This window comes from Salarias fasciatus, chromosome 23, assembly GCF_902148845.1.
Source record: "Salarias fasciatus chromosome 23, fSalaFa1.1, whole genome shotgun sequence".
In the NCBI taxonomy this organism is placed as follows: Eukaryota; Metazoa; Chordata; class Actinopteri; order Blenniiformes; family Blenniidae; genus Salarias; species Salarias fasciatus.
Window position 1 is genome coordinate 19,273,641 of NC_043766.1, and position 19,868 is coordinate 19,293,508.

At 40.0% G+C, this 19,868-nt stretch overlaps 1 protein-coding gene across 2 annotated transcripts in view; it reads left to right on the top strand.

The window, feature by feature from the left end:
* tle5 (TLE family member 5, transcriptional modulator) overlaps window positions 1-19,868 on the top strand; it is a 49,538-nt gene that overhangs the window by 7,955 nt on the left and 21,715 nt on the right. For both annotated transcript variants that reach the window (XM_030082773.1, XM_030082774.1), the window contains exon 2: window positions 14,484-14,572. In XM_030082773.1, coding sequence (XP_029938633.1) covers window positions 14,484-14,572 — 89 coding nt within the window. The remainder of the gene's footprint in view (window positions 1-14,483; window positions 14,573-19,868) is intronic.

Below are 19,868 nucleotides of genomic sequence, written 5' to 3' on the forward strand. Positions count from 1 at the left end.
TGTGGTCATCAGTGGTACTATTTTTTTTGCTAACAGTCACCACACCAAACCATCAAACTGGTGCAGTATTCTTGAATGTATTTTAATAAAAGCTTTTTGCTTTTAATTTGCCACAAAATTTTTGTACCTTCCACAAATGCAACTGCTGAACAAAAGTGAAACGTTATCTTCAAAGGTACAAATGTTTATTGTCAAAATGAATACAGAGGTACAATAAACATACATGTAGAGACACATGAACAGGACAGTAATAATTTCTGACAAGTGCCCTACAAGCACAGCATCATAGCATCTGGTGTATCTCATTCATTTGCCTCAAGCCCTGTACCATTGGCACCACAGGCTTACATACTGCTGCTGTAGGTACACGAGGTCTCATAAATTGATTTTCACACTGATTAGGCAGAGAGCATAGAGTTAGCACTCCCCTGCCTGCTGAAAGTGTTTTCAATATCCACAATGCTCCACTGAATTTTTGGCTGAATATGCGCTGCTCTGCTATCAGTGCTCCATTCATGACGCTAGGATGAAGATTAACAAAGTACAATTTCAAAAGTCAGAAAAAAAAAAAGAAAGTTGACTTTTGAGTAACCAATTCATTTATGAGAGAAAATAGGACATATTCATATGACATGGAACAAAACTGAATGGCTTTGGAACCAGAGTTTAAAAATGTACCGGTAGTTGAAATAATTGCTACGTATGTTATATGAGTATGTTCTTCTTGAATATTAAAACAAGAGTGAATGGCAGAACTTTATCTATACCTTCTTGTTGGTTTTTGTTGGCAATTGTTTGTTTATATAGTGCAGTGAAGTAGCCAAAAAGAACATAAATATAACTAAAAACAGGTCCTGGGTTATACAAGGCTCAACCCTGCCAAAGCTACGTTTTGTGTGTTGTCTTACTTGTGCATTTCTTGCTTATCGATGTGGAGGAGGATTGAAGAGTGTAGGCCGTCATTTCACAAATTCACTAGTAATTGACAGCTTTGTATGTGTGGGAGTTCTTTTTGTTGGTTGTATAAGTATTTTTTTTGTGCAAACTTTGAGTGTGTCTATGCATGACTGAAAGGTTTGAGGAGAGAAAAACAGTGATGATAAACAATGCTCGTGTGTGTGTGTGTCTGTGTTGTGTGGTGTGGTGCGTGTGTGGAGTCCATCAGTATTCAGCAGTTGCTTCCTTGGTAGAGAATGTGGGAGGTGGGAAGAAAGGAGAGTGGTGGCTGCGGGTGGGGTAACCCTTCCCCACAGCGGAACGGTGCGTTGAGCTGGAACAAAGCAGCTCGACAGGAGGCGCCTTGATTGGCCCAGCCTGGCCTCAACCTGCAGACCTGCCAAAACTAAAGACTCTGCACCAGTTCAGACAAGAGAATTAGCTGTTGTGCTTGTGTGTCTGAGAGCAGCAAGGCCATGACAGAACCAATATGTTGCCTCAACCCCACCAAGATTCCATTCAGACCTCATCAGCATTCTCTGCAAGATAATGAAAACCTCCGTTATGCGTGCTGTTTGACCATGAGGGGGGAGATGGCGAACACAGATATCTCATATGAAGCTGGGCTTGTTGCGTTGTTCTCAAAATATATGTTGGCTGGTATCATCATCAGCCTGCTGTGAACGAGGCCTTTTGGAGGCCTTCAGGTCCTCAGTCCTCACTAGGATCTGCCAGCTTGATCAATATTCAAAATGCTTGACAGTAACAACTTGGATAAATTATCTGCTGTGGTAGAAGTTCAGTCTAAATATGAGAGTTATAGCTTATTGTTGGCCAAAATTGTGTTCAATTCAGTGGCAAGAGTAGCTGTTGTTAAGCATTGCAATTGTCTATTGAACTAGCTATTTTAACAAAGTCTTACATCCTCTGACTTTTTGAGTTTTTAGCAGGAGGTGTCAGAAAAGTTACCACAGGGATAACTGGCTTGTGGCGGCCAAACGTTTATAGTGACGTCGCTTTTTGATCCTTCAATGTCATCGAAGGATCAAAAATCTATCATTGTGAAGCAGAATTCAGCAAGCTAGTATTGCGATAAAAACAATGAACAAGCTCACATGCTGTTTGTGCTGTTTACTATTTTGAATTTAAAAGCACTTCTCCAATAAAATGTACATTATTGATCATTATAGAGAGACATTTCTTTCACACAGCCTCTACTGTATAGGCCACAACAATTAAGAAAGAAAGTTTAAAGATGCTTGGATGTTTAAAGCATTCTTTGTGCTTGAGCAGGTGGTTGTATTACAAAACACAGCAGCCACTAGTAGTGTAGTTATCCAAACTACATCTTTACCAGTATTTCTTTTGTTTCCATGTGTATGGAGATCATTTTCAAAATGCAGTGTCAGCACAAAACTTTTCTGAAAAGCAAACACAAAATAAATTATTTCAGGCCATCATTGTCACACAGGTCACTGTCCACAATACCAATGTGGTCCTGTACATTTTCTGAATGGAGCCTTCAGGAGGAAACATGTCCTATGAGCATGCATTAAAAACCAAATTATTCCAATGACAGTGCTGGTAGTCCTAAATGTTTGAAGGTTGTAGTGAAAGTTTTGCTCTTTTTTTTTCTTTTTTAATTCATGCAAACACTGAATAAAGGATACTGACACATTAATGCATGATGATCACAGCGTCAATATCATTGAAGGCATTGCAGCTGAGCAGATAAACCACAAGTTCATTGATGTGCCGCCAACACGCTGGCACTCCAGATTTCTGCTTTCATTGTCCACTTACTTGTTGCAAACTTTGCAACAATTCATGCATTCCTCTTTCCTTGTCTTCCCTCTTTCACTGGCTGTTGTAAGTAATAACCCTGGTTTTTACAAGCAGGCATCAATCATCTGCACAACTGTACTGGGTGTAATCTTAAAGCCCCCCTTCTGTGAGCCTGGCTTTAATCTCAGCCTTGCTCTCCAAGCCCACAGCACTGTCAGCCTCACCACTTTCCCCACTCTTGACAAATTGCCCATTTCCCTTGGCTTTGCAATGTCTGCACTCTTTTCCTGCTTTTCCTGTGTGTGTGTGTGTGTGTGTGTGTGTGTGTGTGTGTGTGTGTGTGTGTGTGTGTGTGTGTGTGTGTGTGTGTGTGTGTGTGTGTGTGTGTGTGTGTGTGGTGTGTGTGTGTGTGTGTGTGTGTGTGTGTGTGTGTGTGTGTGTGTGTGTGTGTGTGTGTGTGCGTGTGTGCGTGTGTTTGCGTGTGTGCGTGTGTGCGCGTGTGCGCGTGTTTGCGTGTGTGCGTGCGTGCGTGCGTGCGCACACCTCTCTAATATGCCTCCCCACCTTATGCCTTATGTTCGCTGTGTGTCTGTATATGTCTGTGTAGGTGTAGTTGACCACATTTTTTCTGCACAACTGCATTTGGTTTTGCACGCCGTGTGCCCTAAGTGCCATGTTTGTGTGTGTTTGAACTGTGCGCTTGGCTGGCCTTGCGTATGGGGTCAAGATAGTTCTGTAGAGTGGGGAGGGAAGGCAAGCCATGCCAAGCCTGTGTTTGCAGGGGCACTTCACTCGAAGTGATAAAAGTAGAATAATCCTCTTTAAAGCGTCTTAACGAGGTCAGATCTGTTGGGCTGCAAGAGGGAGGTGTGTGTGTGTGTTGTAGGGATAACACTGCAGAAATGGGGGTAAGCCTCTGCTTGGTTTGTGAGAGATAATAATCAAAATCAAATTCGTGGCCGAAACAGGATTAGGCTCTCCCCACGCGCTAAAGCCCCAGTCCAGATCGGCTGAAGACACAATCCTATTCCTTAGGTTCTCCTTTTGCACACACACATACACACTGAGCAGATAATGCAGCAAGGCTTCCTTTTAGTCAAGACAGAGCTGGCCATGGCGAGCTTGGTTGTAGGCCAGTTACCACTGTCCATCTCACAGATCACTGGGCCCATATAGGTTAGTTCAAACAGTAATCCAGGTTATTTGAATGGAATTGTTTGGTTGGAGCTATTATTAGATGAAGGACGTGATCTTGTTTGGCACTTGTGTATTAGCAAAATGCTTTTAAGCCTTTAACGTCTGGCTCTGAGAATCATGTCATGATAGATTTTTGTTGACAGGTTTGCTCAAGTGGTAAACACTCCATGTGCTTTGTCTGTCAGGGCACAGAGTGACCATGACTTTTACAAGGCACAGTCTTTTTTCCTTTTTTTTTTTTTTTCTCAAATCAGCTAAGTGGTAAATGTTTAAGATAAGATCGCTTAATATAATTTTGCTGTAGGGCACAAATGTATGTGTGAATATATCACTGCAGATTTAATCACTGACTTGAAATGGTGAATGCAAAAAAGTTGTTGAATAAAACTGCAGAGGTTTGGAAAATGCCAAGTCAAACACAGTGCCGTCAGATGGTACACGCATTTTTGTAAACTATAGCAAACTTTCTACCTCTGTGAAATAGTGGATTTGTCCTTTCAAGGTCCAACAAAGAGGTTATCCCGATAAATCAAGTTGCATTTTGAAAGTTAAGCTTTGGTGACAAAGTGACTGTGATGTAGTATTAGACTACACAGCAGGTACTGGGACTGAGATCTTTATGTCTGTAAAATTTCTCAAAGTTGTTTTCATTTCATGTGACTGCTATCTGTATAGGCTTACCTCACGTTAGAGTGAAGTCATATGGAGATATTTCAACACTGCAGACTGCTCATTTTAAAATCGTGAAGGTAAAGCTTGATCAGCTTGACAGTGCATTCAATGACCGAACACAATAGAGAGTTAAAAAGTTTAGCTATGGGATATTGTATTTTGATTTGTGGTTGGCAATCTTGTTTTATTATAAGGTATTTGTATCAGGCTGACTTATTTGAACTCATAGATGGTCTGAAAATTTCAGGTACACACGCATACCTTGTATACCTTTCTTTCTTTTTCATTTCTTTTCTTTTGTTTTAATCTTATCACTAGTCAGCTGAAAAAGGCTAATAATTATTTTTCTTTGAAACTGACATATCTTACCCTTACTACTAGCCAATTGGAAAATACTTGGACAGCAGCATATTTCTGTCAGTCCCATACACTCAAACTGAACAGTAGAAATCTGTGATGGACAGAGGAGGCATGTGGCTGAAATGGCATCCTTGAAACTGTTGCTATGGAGCAAACAGACAACCTGGCATTGAGAAATAGGCCAACTGTTCGTTAGTGTGGATCTTCTGCATCCATTTAAAAGTGGGAGTGAGATAGCATCCAGTCATTAGTGAGTGATTACAATGCCAAGGCTCCATCCCTGCCCCCATCACCCAGACACATACATATACTGCACACAAACGCACTCCAACTGAGATGTAAACAGTCAGGCAGTGCTCCAGGAAATACTATCCCCACGCTGCTGCTACCCTCAGGCAGGATTTATACCGAGGAGGATGTTTTCCCGATGTATCCTGCTGTTATTGTGTGTGTGTGTGTGTGTGTGTGTGTGTGTGTGTGTGTGTGTGTGTGTGTGTGTGTGTGTGTGTGTGTCTGAGCACAGTTCTCTGAGCTGTGTGTTTGTGTGTGTGTGTGTTTCTATGTGTGTAACCCCGTCACCCCCTAATCTCCACCTCTTTCCATTGCTTTTGTCAACTGATCTATGAAGCAGAAACAGCCGTAGTCTGATTCTTATTTAAAATTGACATTATGGTTCACAGTAGATTTCACATGGATTGGACCTGACGATGAGGCCAGAAGTGTGTGTGTGTGTGTGTGTGTGTGTGTGTGTGTGTGTGTGTGTGTGTGTGTTCTCGTATTTCTATCCTTGTTGGGGCCAAATGTCCCCACAAGGATAGCAAAACGTGAAACGACGTGCCTTGTGGGGACCTTTTTCCGGTCCTAAGTAGGAGAAACAGTGTTTTCTTGACCATGTTGTTGTTACTGAAAAAAGTAAAAGTGCAAAAACATTTCTTTAGGGTTAGGCTTTATTGTGGTGTGGGTTAGGGTTAGGGTAAGGGTCAGGGTTAGGGGCTAGACATGAATGGGAGTCAATGGACGGTCCCCACAAGGATAGAAATACAAGACTGTGCGTGTGTGTGTGTGTGTGTGTGTGTGTGTGTGTGTGTGTGTGTGTGTGTTGGTGGGGAGGTGATGATGGTGAGTGAGTGAGTGAGTGAGTGGGTGGGTGGGTGGGGGATGGGGGTGGGGCAGCAATTTCCTGAAACGATGAATCCCATTTATTCACTGAAGACTGTCTCAATTGCCTCAGCATTGCACAAAGCTTTTTAATGCTTTAATTACGTCTCAAAGGAGCAGGGCAGAATCAAATTAGAGATTGTCCTACATTTAGGTGCTGTGTGCGTGTGTTTGTGTGAGTGTGTACTGTGCAATTTTTGTTTTTTTCATTTGAGGGAAGAGTGTGTGCGTTTGTGTGTGTGTGTGTGTGTGTGTGTGTATGTATGTATGAGTGTGTGTGCGCATTCGTGTGTGCGTGTGTGTGTGCGTGTAATTCATGGCGAATGGTGAATATTTCTCTGGTTGTTGTACAAAAATGGATATTTTTCAAATTTTTGGAATTTATGTGTGAGATAAGCCTTGGGCTCATAAATTCAAACACACATACACACACACACACACACACATGCACATGTGCACACATAAAAATTTGTTCCTTATACACACCGAGTCAGTGTTGAGGATTTTAACTCTTAGCACACACATAGACGTTCAACATTTTCCTCTAACCCATTCACAGTGTCTACATTATCCCCGTGAAACACAAACATTGATGAAGCCAGTCTCTTGCTCAAACTCATATACATGCTCACAGCATGCAGGCACCTTTTTTGTCACAGCAGATGGCATGTGTCACAATATTACTGCAGTATTTCATTAACATCATGGGCATCCATCTGTTGTGGGCTCTCAGGCCCTCTTAGAGCACCTTTTATCAGTTACTAATTGAGAAAGAGATCAACATTGTTAATATAGTTAGCAGCAGTGAGGGATAGAGAAAACATACTTGGCTTGTGTAGCAACAAATGTGGTAACACTTTGAGGATAGTCTTAAAGAGTCCTTGATTTTACTGTGTTCTATCTGTTTTGTCTATGACTCATTCCAATGGTCTTTATCCTGAATGAAAAATGGAATAATAGTACCACCACCCCGCTATTAACTTCCTTCTGAAATAAGGAGTTCAGAAGACTGGTCTAGCACAATAGGTGGGTTTACACGAGACTTTTAATGCTGAATAAAAGTTCTGCTTTAAAATTACCATGTGAGCACGTACTTCCAAATGAAATCTTTATTTGGAATTAAATTTAATTTAAAATAAAGTGGTCAGTTTATTCTCATTCTTAAATGGAATTATATGTATATTCTACATATCAACCTTCTTTTCCATCTCAACTTTCAAAATAAACTAATTTCACCATAAAAACACCATGTAACTGCGGCCAAGGTTTTTTTAAATCTCTTTGCCAGGTTGTAAACAGTACACTTTAAAATGCAGTGGTTTGCATATTCTCACCTTGCTGAAGTGTCTTACCACTTCAACAACTTTGTTAGTACATAACACACTTACATACAGATAACTTGGACTTGAGAGATTTTAAAGTTCTTTAAAACTTTCAATTTTTTAGTTTTTTTTTTTTCTACAGCAAATCATAGCAGTTGTATTTTGCAAGGGGCTCTCTGGATCCCTGGTGGTATAATCTATTACCAAGATGTATTGGTGTCTTCAAACATTCTTGGGGAATGCAGTCATCCATCCATTTCAAATAGCGTCTTGATGATAGGCAGGTAAAAAGGTATTAAGGAGTTCTGAAATTTGATGCTGTGACATGACACGCTGGAAAATAGCAGCAATATTTCTCCACTCCCTTGTGCAGTTCTGCCCACAAAAATGTCTTGCACCTGTTTCTGTGTTCTTAATGAGCTCCCAGTAAGCGAGTGTTCACTAAATGTTGATGTCTCGATGAGTTTGGCACTCAGAGTTGCTCATTCACTCTCCCTTTATTCTTCCCTACCTGATAGAATAGACAATTTTACTGCAAAGTGAAGGTAGGACAGGCTTGGCCTGATTCACATTATGGTCACTTCTAGAACCCAACATTGTTGAATGCATTCGGTAACATTGAATCTTATAACTGAACAGTTCCAAATTGATGGTTAAAGTCGATGTGCTTCTTTCCTGATAATTTTTATTTTTTTTATTTTTTTGGGCACTAATTCGATTTATATTGCGATTCTTTGATGCTACCAAATTTTTGTGATTTAGTTTGCTTTGCCACCAGACCTTGTAGAAATAGTTGAGTGATCATGTCTGCTAATTACACCAGGAGCCATATTGTTCCCCAAAAAATACACATCACACCTGATACCCCTTTCACACTGAAAACCCGTGTTTGAAAAACACCAATTGACCTACTAACAATCAGCAATTGACTCCTTTCCCACTACCTGCAGACCCGGCTGTAATCACCTGTAGATGAGCTGCGTGACCACGTTTTCCCACACTGATGGTGTCCCATGTTGATGACATCATCAGCGCAACGGAGCACAGCGAAGTAAACAATGCAGAGGAGCTTAGTTCCCGTTACCTGTCGACGAATCTCCTCTTCCCAACGGATCAAGAGAAGCTCTCTGATCTCTATATCTTGCCAATGCTGGGTACAGCTTTGAAAATGTTTCCGTTGTTAAGCGCCCTTCGATCTGCTCATTTCATTTCATTATATCCAATTCTTTTAAGAATGCCGTTAAATAAATCGTCTCCATACAAGACGAGGACTGCGGGCCGCCATTTTGGAAAATTGCATCCTCACAACAGAGTATACACCAGAATGACCAGAATGAAGTCGCACCTAATTAGCATATAATTCCGCTTCCAAAGGAGAATAAACCCGCCAGTCTATTCGGATTTAAACTGAATTCTGATTAAAGTTTTTAGGCATTTACATGGTCATTTTTAGAGTGGAATTAGGCTTAATTCGAATTTATAGAGGAATAAAAAGTCCCATGTAAGCGCACGGAATATCAATCTACTTTACCCTTCAAGCCAAAACAATCTAGAATGTGTCCAGATTTTCAATTTAAAAGGTGATGTTGGGGGTTGCAGCTTTGTTGATTTCTCAACACAAAAATCGATTTAAAAATCTAAAAATTCTGATGCTTATGTGACTTGATTTTTTCCCCCCACCCCTAAAGGACATGCATTTTCTTTTCAGTGGGACATAGTCTGAGTTTAGTGTTGCCTGGTTGTCCTGGTGCAAATTCAGTTTCCCTTGAGTCATCTGCCAAGGCCCATGCTACCACTGAAGTGGAAAAACATTGTTCATGTTTCATTAATTTTATAATTTTGGGGGTTACATTTTTTGGGGTGCTTCTTATTGGTATCTCCACACACCTAGTAATACTTGAACTGGAAAAGTCTTAGCAACCTCCACCTTGACATTCAACACCTAATTGTTCGTGGTTAGCTTCGTCCTGGTAGTTGGGTACTGCCGCATGTCCCCATGGACACAAAAAATCTGCACTATTCCCCCCTTGAGGGGATTAATGGATTAGCAGCATGAACTCATGAACCAGGGTCCTGGCATTTCTGCAGTAGAGTGGAGCCTCTACATTCCTGTGATTCGTTGCCACTGGACACATGGGTCTGTAGTCTCTTCTTTCTCCCAGGATGGTATCAAAGGTAGCATGGGAAATGTTGGCAGACGTGTGTGTGTTGGGTTGTTACACTGCACTGACATATGCCAAACCTCACTACAGCAGATACAGAAGTATGCTTTGAGGTTATTGGGTTGTTGTCGTGCAGGCACAGCCTCATTGGCCATGCTTACATGGTGTTTTTTAATTCAGAATTAGTTTTTTACAGATTGTTTCGTATTTAAGTATTAGCCTCCTTCACGTTCCTTCGCTTACTTCAATTAATGTTCTTCTTAAATTAGTCTTAGAGGCATTGCTGGTATGTGTTAGTGCAAACATATTTCTGTCAATGAATTATCTGATTTAAAGTGTGTGTTTCTCCTGTGCTAATGTTTGTTAAAGAAGCTTTGATAAGTTTGTGTTTACCACTTTAATGTACATGAAAGATGCATTGTTTTGAAGCAGCATGCATGATTTGTTTTCAGTTTTTCCCTATTTCAATTGACTACATAGATTGAAACAAAAACCGTGCTGTCAGCATGGTCATTGAGGAGGAGTTCATTCTGACTGTCAACTTCAGCAAGGCATTGTAAGTACAGGACAGGACAGTGCAAAATGCAAAAAACATGTTTCAACCAAAACTTCCACCTCTTCTGGAGGTGTGTGCCTTTGACAGCAGGGAGTGTTTTTTTTCACACTGTCTGTCTGTTTTCTGAATGGAGTATCTGGTTTTGTCATCTTTTATTATTACGGGAGATTATGGTGCATCACAAACAATATAAAAATTTTAACTCATAATTCTAGCAGACAAATTAGAATCACAAACATTGTTTTTAATTTCAGTCACTGTCTATGTATCTGCTCTGGTCAGTGTTATGTACAATTGTTATGTACCCACCTAGGGTGGCAGTCTGTCTTTGGTCATAATGATTATGTGTTGTAATTGCAAAGTGCACTCTCACTCAGGCTAGTCTTGCTAAGCATTAAAGTAGTAGTTACTGAAGACTTAGGCCCTGTTTACACGGCAATGTTCCAAGTGGCAGCGCCTCTTTCAGGTCAGGGATGTTCTGAGATTACACAACAATATTCAGACAAAGATAACCATTTACATGCCAAGGGCAGTATCACTGAAAATGTTGTAGTTAGCTTCCTTGAACACAAAGTAGTGCAGTTAGTTATTTTTGTAATAAAGCAATTCATACACGCTTCATCAGGGAACAATTAACAATAGCATTCGAGAGTACCCAAGGTTTGCATGGAGATATTATGAATTTGATGCTATACATCTCAACTATTAAAATACCAACACAGACTATTGAAATAGAATATGGACTGGGAGTCAAATGAGCTATTTACAATGGTGGTGGTGTGCATACACAGTAGCAGCACTCCCACTGATTATCAGAGGGGTGTTGGGACCATCAGAGAAAAATTCAACCTTAGAAGCCAGTTTGAAGTGACACTTGTAGTACCTCCAAGCACCATTGTCGTTGACTGGGAATATTACTCTGACAAATATGATGATAAGCAGCAATTCTCATCTTTATCCCTAATCGCTTGGGATTTGTGTTACCTAGGGATGAATGGTGATTTGTAATAATTACGGAGGATGTTTGTGATCTTAATCTTGTGCGAATGTGCCATGTTGGTAATTCGTAAAGTAAAAATCCCACCACAAATCACCTACCATATTTAGCCAAACACCGACGTTCTGTGATAATATTAATCTTGTGCAAACCTGCACCTCAGTGATTGGGGTAATTAAGGTTTTGTTTTTTTTTTTTGTTTTTTTCAATAAAGTGTCTTTTCTCCCTTTTTCCTGGTTGAATAACATAGGCTTTGGTGGAAATTGTTGACAGCTTTATAAGTGCAAATGCTGAAGGAGGCTCATACACGGCAGATGCATAGTTCATTCTAAAAACTGCTAAATGAGACGAAGAAGAAGGGGAAATTTTCAGTTGCGATTGAAATGGGTAACATGGGTAGCCACATGCGTTGAGAAACATTTTAAACAGATTTAATATAGACGCCCTGACAGCCCTTTATCCAGACAACACTCCTCACTCAAGTCACATTGTTACTTTGACATATTTAGAGTTGCTATGACAACTACATACCCTGCTAAAAGTGATCATTTAACCCGGACCACACTTTCTATTAACCTTACCAAGTGGTTTTTGTGCCTATACCTAATGACACCCTCCTAATAGTATTTAATCTAGTAATTTGATAGTTTAATGTCTCTTCACGCGATCAAAATCTGTTTTATTTCCATGTAGTGGCACTGCTTGGACGTGACTGCAGTGGATGTTGCGACATGAACACATCAATTCTGGGCTGTAATGTCAGTAAATTCAAGTAAAATACAAAGTTCTCTTGTCCTGTGTGAATGCACTGCAAGAAACTTGGGTTTTGGAGGGGGGTGGGGGTGGGGTTGTTCACAAATCACCAGAGGTCCACAGGTAGAACTAATCCTGTGTGAATCAAACATTAGATGTAGCCTTGACGTTTGGTTTCGGCCCAAATTTCTTACCCTTTCACTTGCGTTTTTCTCCTCTTCCTTCATTCTTTTTTCTTGTCCTTGGCTTCATTTCCATTGACTCCAACACCTGAGGCAGTTGACTCAGAGAATCATTGGTATTTTAAATGGTTGCATACTGCGCTTCACAAGAAGGAAATCGAATCTTGAGCAACAACTTTGGCCTCTGGCACAGGGGGAGGACCTGTACGTAGACACACAGAATACTCAGAAAACAATGCACATATAATGCAGTGTGGGTTGCAGCACCGCCTGTGGCCAAGTATCTTGTGTTGACACAGAGTCTGTGTGGCACAAACCCATATAGCCGAGCTGTTGTTTGCCGAGTTTGGTTCATGCCATACTGGCTGGAGAGATAATGAAAAAGGTTACTCTGTTTTACAGTTGCAGCGTCTGTTTTTAAGCAGTGGCTTGGTTTGTGTGGACTGTGAACTTACACGTGTGGTTGTAGGATATTGTCAGCACTTCTGGCATTTGAAAATGTAATTGCTGATGTTGTATTTGTCCCATTATTGCAAGACTGTTTTTAACATGTTTTTTTTTATAATCTTCATTCAGTCTTGATCCTTATGATATTGTTACTTGGTGTTGATTTTTTGTCTGTTTTTATTGTAGTTTTCTTTTTACTTAATCACTTAGTCTTTGAGCAATCTCTAAATATTAGTCTTCTTCTTTTTTTGTCCTCCCATGGTGTGTCGTTTAACTTTGTCAGTTATCTGTTAAAATTTAGAATTTTGTTAAATTGTATGAATTTGCTGTTGAAAAAGAAAAAATTTATTTGAAAGCCCAAGTTTTAAATAAATACAATTCATGATTCTATTATCAAAAATGTGTGTGTTTGCCCTGCAAGATTTTAGTAGGAATACATCCCCAACCTGTAATCATTTTAGAGTAAAGAGCTGTCCACTGAGTCACAAAGCAAACACGAATTCAGCCTTTGAAGCATGCAGGTCTATTCCTACAACCTTGGGCAATGCTATTGCTGAACATTTTCTCTGGCCACAGTTCTGTGAATGCAAAGCAGCCTATTTGTAGTTAAAAATGAAGCTCAGCATTATGTCGTGGGGGGGGGGTGGTACAAAGCGACAGGTCATGCCTAACAGCGGCAGGCTAGCTTCCCGTAAGTGCTGCAATCAGATTTCTGATGGTTTTTTATGCCTGCTCAGTTGTAGTGAGAAAATGTCGATTCCCCGTCCTACCTCCCAGCCCCCACCTGACCCATTATGCAGCCTGCTGAGAAATAATGAGATTTTGTCCATATTTGGGTTTGCTGCTTGCTGTGCTCTTACACACAACGGGTCTATCCACTACTGCCTGGGGAATCAAGTGTGGTCAGAATTACAATAAGGGATAGTAGCAATATCCAAGCTAGTAGGATAAAATTTAGCCTTGAAAATTGTTGTTCTTTTTTTTTTTTGTTTTTTTACATGTGATATAGGTGGCATTATTTACATGCCTTTCTAGAGTATTCTTTTGTTTATTTATTGGAATAAGAATTTTACTTAAAACAGTGTTTAAGCTGGTGCTGCTATGTGGAGCCATTATTTTCTTTACAATCAGCATTAAGCAGGGCTTTTGCTTTTTTTTTTTTTTTTTTTTTTTTTTTTTTTTTTGCTGTTTAGTTTCAATGCAGTGATGAATATCAGCTTGGATCTAAATATTTTTAGCTCACATGATGTAATGCTGTCATTCAGGTTCTCTGTAATCATTCATCAGTCTTTGTCCAAGAAAGTTTCACTTTCATAGGCCAATATTTGAACATGTTGTCACGCATATTTAATGCCAGAGCGGTCGCTAATGGTAAAATAATAGCAGGCTTTGGACCATAACTTCATCTCAGTTGTGTGCCATCAATGAATTCACCTTTATGAAACACAGTACCTATGTTCAATTTAAATAGTCCCGGGTAACTCTTAAGTTTGCCTTTGTGTTGTAAAGATGCTGCCAGTGCCAAACTTGAAACAGATTATGTCTACAGAAAGATAAATTGGAGTGTGTTGAAATATTTTCGTAGTGGGTTGGGCTTGTGCAGGCATAATATATGGCTGTGATTACGATATAAGACAGAACAGTGCATATGCAAGGACATAAAATCTCACACGAATGAGTAGGAATGTTTCTGCTTTTTGTGCATTTACAGTTTTTACTCTACAGGGGAGTTTTCTGCATTTGGCCTCTTGTATATGGAAACATATTTGGCAGCTATCGTAACGCAGTGCTCATTGGACTGTGTCAAATTGAAAACCGCTTGATTTCATGTTCGTGTTTTTAATTATTTCTCCCATGCTGCTCCCTTTTCCTGTCTTTCACCCAACCTCATCATTCCTGCTCTTTCTTTTTCCACATGGTTCTTACAGTTTCTTCTCTCCTTTTTGTCTTCGGCAGGCCTCATCGCAGCAGCTGAAATTCACAACCTCTGATTCCTGTGACAGGATCAAGGATGAGTTCCAGTTTCTTCAAGCACAATATCACAGGTGCGCACAGAAACATGAATGCACATGTGCATCAGCTCAAAGAAAGTTCAGAAACAGTGACATTATTCCACCTTGAAAAGTGTCACATAAAGACACATAAAGAGTATATCTCAAGGCTATACATTTATTGCTTTATTGAACTCATTGCTAAAAATAACTGTTAAATCAGACTGATGTAAAGGCTAAAATAGCTTCCAAATTCTTTCCTAAAAAATGGCTTGAATGAGGATGGATAGCCTTTCTTCTGCCATTGTTTTGCACTTTGATTTTTAGAATACATAACATTTAAATCCTTTTAACAATTTTAATAGCAAATTTCTCAAAAGGCAGTGGAACTTAGCTTCCAAATCTGGAGAGAACACTGGAGCTTTATTATGCGTAGGAGTAATTGAGATGGCTGTTTTGTTTACAAAATTACCTGTAAGCTGGCATTTCAATATTGTTGCAAAATTTTCAATAAAATGTTGAAAAGTTATAAAATGTAAAAAAACAAAAAAAAAAAACAAAACAGCAGGTGTTTGGTCTTAAGACCAATCAGGAGCTATATCAATATCATGATTGATTGCAGTCTTTCAGAAATCAGAATGATGAATGAATATTTCTGGCAAGTACTGCAGCAATTAAGGAGTTCCATTTTCAGTATTAAATTGCAAAAAAAAAAAAAAAAAAACACCTGGGAATGTCATTATCTACAGTTTGTTAGCTCATTATTTTGGGGTTCTTAGAAGGCACTACATTAAAAACAGACATGACTCTGCAGTCAAAATCACTGCTTGGATTCAGGAATACTTTATATCCGTTTCTGTGAATGCACTCCTTCATCTGATCCTCAACCATGCAGTAAACCACACAAAAAAATAAACTAGACAGAAAGAATATGGAGAGACGCCACAGAAATCTTTTATTTGAAAAAAAAAAAATTCTCATCAGTCATGTGAACTAAAATGTGAATTTCTTCTTTGAAATCTTGGAAGACTGTGTGTAGGGGAGCATCCAGCTTGTTATCAGCTCACGCAGTTCAGAAAGCAGCATCTGTGATGTTATGAGGGTGCATTAGTACATATGGCATGAGTGACTTGCACATCTGTGTAGGTTTCATTAATTCTGAACCATATTCACAAGTTTTGGAGCAACATATGCCGAAATCCATTGAAGGCTTTTTTCAATGATGGGCTTGGTTATTTCAGCTCACGGATGATGGAGCACACATTGCAACACCTTGATTCCAGACCTGTTTATCTAGTAACACATGGGATGCATTTGGATTCAGGTTATTTATTTGCTGTTTTTTAATGGAATTTTGATAGCACTGTATAACAATTTTTAGAACCATATAACACCATATAATGCCATAATCACGATTAACGAGATCTATACAGCTTGTAATGACAAAAGCACAGGTAGACGTTTTTGGTGATGTTTGAAGGGCTCAGAGTATTTACATTTTGATCAAACTGAGATTTACAGAATGCAACTTTATGCTTTTATGAACATTAATGCCATTATTTCGGAACAAGTAAAATGAGTAAGAGTCTAAAAAGTATCTGACTGAGATTTTTTTATTTATTTATTTAATTTATAAAACACGGGAAATCTGGACTTTTAAACAAATTGTATTCCTTGGAGTTAAACAGCCTGAGTCAAATAATGTGTAGCATGAGTGTGAGTTTAGAGTTTATAGTGTGAGCTTCACTCTTAGTGTGTGACAGAACACCTTTGTGGGGGAGGGGGACATGCTTTTTTTTTCCGCCGCGCTACAATAAAGTGTAATTGCACATCCACTCCAGTAGTTGGCAGTGGCTCTCATTGTCAGAGTGTGCACAGCGAGTATTAGCTCTACGGTGTAGGCTTTTTTGCAACGAGCTGGCGATGTGAAGCGCATTAAACAAACCCTGAGACAACATGAAGACATTTTTAAGTGTAGAGAGGCAGGATCCACTCTTAGGGCAGAGGTCTATGGGCATTATACTTCCTTTTGCAACATCTTACCTTTGTGAGACTGGCTTCTCTGCTGTTGCTGCACTGAAGACCCAGAACAGGTCCCAGCTTAACATTGAGCAGGAGCTGAGAGTTGCAGTATCATGCTTCAAACCTCGTTTTGAGAAGCTGTGCCATTAATCCTGGCTTCCACATTTTGATAATAAAAAAAAAAAGAAAAAAATCAGCACAAATTGTTGTTTTTATTTTTGTTTTGTAGGTTAAAGTGTTTTATATATTGTGCTCCTGAGTTAATGTTGCTGAAGTGAATTTGAATTTGTTATTATTTATTGATTTTGTTTAATTTTTTTAAATTTTATTCTCCAGCAGCAAATGGTGCAATAAGTCTGTCAAAAATGTTTACAGTTTAAACAAGGATATTATTATTTTTTGAATTTCAGGCAAATTGATGCCCTTAAAATCTTTTCTTTTACAGACTAATAAACAATGTTAATAAAGTCACTCTTGTAAGTTGAACTATATCTCTTTCTTTTTTGTTTTCTTTAATGTTAGCAAGGATACGATGTTATACAGAGGTGTACCTATAACAATTTTATAGACAAATGCTATTATTTATAGTTGCAGCGGAGAGTGGGTGGTGGGGTGGGGGGCGCAAATAGTTTTCTTCTTGCTACGGGGGGCGTAACAGAAAATAATTGAGAAGCACTGCCATATATGGTGAAATACTGTATACAGTTGAGATACATATTTTCACTCCCTGTGGTAAAATATAAGAAACATCACCCTAGTTATATTTAAGTAGAGTAGATGAGATTGGTATTGACAAGCTGGTAAGTACAATTGTTCACATCTATTTGATAATTACAGACTAAAGATTGATGTTGTCGCACCGATAAACACTTGTTTATTCGACCATCAAAGTTAAATGATCAGTTTTCTGCCTTAATTTCAATTTATAAAGAGCCCCAATTGTTTGATAAATGAGATTTTAAATCTTTATTTGCCCTCATGATAAAGACCAACTTATAATTTGTCACGGGGAAGCCTCCTGTATGTTTTTGTCTCTGCTTAAAAGAAGAAAAAAAACAGTCTGAACTTTAACCTCGCACTGAACACTGAGCAAATGATCTAAATCGACTCACACCTAAATCAATCTCGTTTATCCTCAATTATTGATCTGTCTTTTAGGACTAAAATACCGCCACAGTTCCTGAAATCTGAGGTACTCCCGAAGTCCGACCTTCACTGATCTGTTGATATCCATTTAAAAAACAGCGTTTTGCCATGGGGGGTCGGGGGTCTGCATCTCTGACAGAAATCCTCTCTCTGCAAGAGTCTTTGAAGCGCACCTTCCTTCCCGAGGAGGCGCTTTGCTCCTCTGTACCTGTGCTCCCAGAACCTTCCAGAGGCTTGCCTCGGCCGGTCACAGAGACAGGCGAAGGCAGATGAAAGACTGACATAATGTGTGCAAAATCCCTACTCTGGTCTGATCACTCTTCTGAGGCTGCAATAACGTCCTGCACGTCTCTCTCGTTGCCTTTGGTTGTTGTAATTCCCACAACAGCGAGCGGCACCGTTTAACCCCCTTCAGAGAGTCGGGGCACAGTTGAAAGAATACCTTTTTTGTCTGAGCACACAGAACATGCATACAGTGCTTATTGACTCAGGAGGGGGGCTGGGATGGGGCAGGAGGGGGATCCGGAGCCACAAACGAGGCTTTGTAGCGTTCCGCTGCTGTGCTGCGCTTGTCTGTTGCTGAAGACTTTAAAAAGGCAAATGTACCGCAGGCGTTCCCTCGGGTATAGTACCAAGCATTGTAGCTGTCACTGTCTTCCTCTTCCCACCCCCCACACCACCTCGTTTCCCCCACTTGTTCTCCCCTCCCCTCGTTCACATGCATAAATAGATCAGGGAATACATAAATCAAAATAAAGATGACAGCAGGAGCGATTTAGAGACGGAAGAATCGGCAATAAAACTCCATCAAAGTGTCGTTTGAGAACAGTGGTGCGGGCCCGGGGGCTGCTGAACACCAATCAGAGGAGGCGTAGAGCCAATACCAGGTAGGCTGGCAGCAGGGACGCCTGTCGTCATGACAACCTACCGCACGGCCTACGCATGTACACAGGGAATGCAGGGAAGGGTTTTATGTAGGTGGGAAGGGGAACATTTTGGATAAGTGGAGGCTGATCGCGCACGCATACTCAGACAAGCAGGCACACACACACACACACACACACACACACACACACACACACACACACACACACACACACACACACACACACACAGATAGGCATGCATGCTTGCATTCACACACAGATGACAGGTATGCATGCACGCACACACACACACACACACACACACGCACAGTCTTGTATTTCTATCCTTGTGGGGACCGTCCATTGACTCCCATTCATGTCTAGCCCCTAACCCTGACCCTTACCCTAACCCTAACCCAGACCACAACAAAGCCTAACCCTAAAGAAATGTTTTTGCACTTTTACTTTTTTCAGTAACAACAACATGGTCAAGAAAACACTGTTTCTCCTACTTAGGACCGGAAAAAGGTCCCCACAAGGCACGTCGTTCCACGTTTTGCTATCCTTGTGGGGACATTTGGCCCCGACAAGGATAGAAATACAAGAACACACACACACACACACACACACACACACACACACACACACACACACACACACACACAGCAAGAAATATATGTTAAACCCAGTATTAACAGGTGGTTGAATGTCCTGTGTGATATGAGTTCTTAATCATAATGAGATCATATCTGCGTTAACATTGTCTTTGTGCATTACTGTGACCACAGTTATTGTTTCTTTGAATGTTATGATAGTATTCTTGCCTTGTTCGGGTAGTAAAATGTACTCTGTCAAGGTAACAAAGGTCACCATAATAAATCAGTAATTGACAGTTCCCTTTTAACAAGGCGGATAAAGATGTTTGGGATGCTGCAATTCTCTTCTCAAATATTACTAAACTCTTAACTTTCACATTTGGAAAGAGGTATTTGTTTATTACACTAACTTTTTTTATTAATGAGTATTTTGAGCAGTAGCTTCTAAATTAGTTTCCAGGGTAACAAGCTTACCTTGCAGCAGTTATAACTGAAAATGTATAACTTGATCGGGGTTTATTGACATTTTTATCTGTACAGTTGCTTTTCATTGGCTCAATCTTCGATATTTGTGGCTGTGGCTCAGTTTGTAGAGCAGGTTGTCTTTCATTTGGGAGGTAGCAGCTTCAGTTCCCCATCCCTACCTCTCCATAAGGAAGATTCTAAGCCCACAACTGCTTGTGGATTGTGTGCCTTGCATGGCAGCTGCCTTCATTGGTG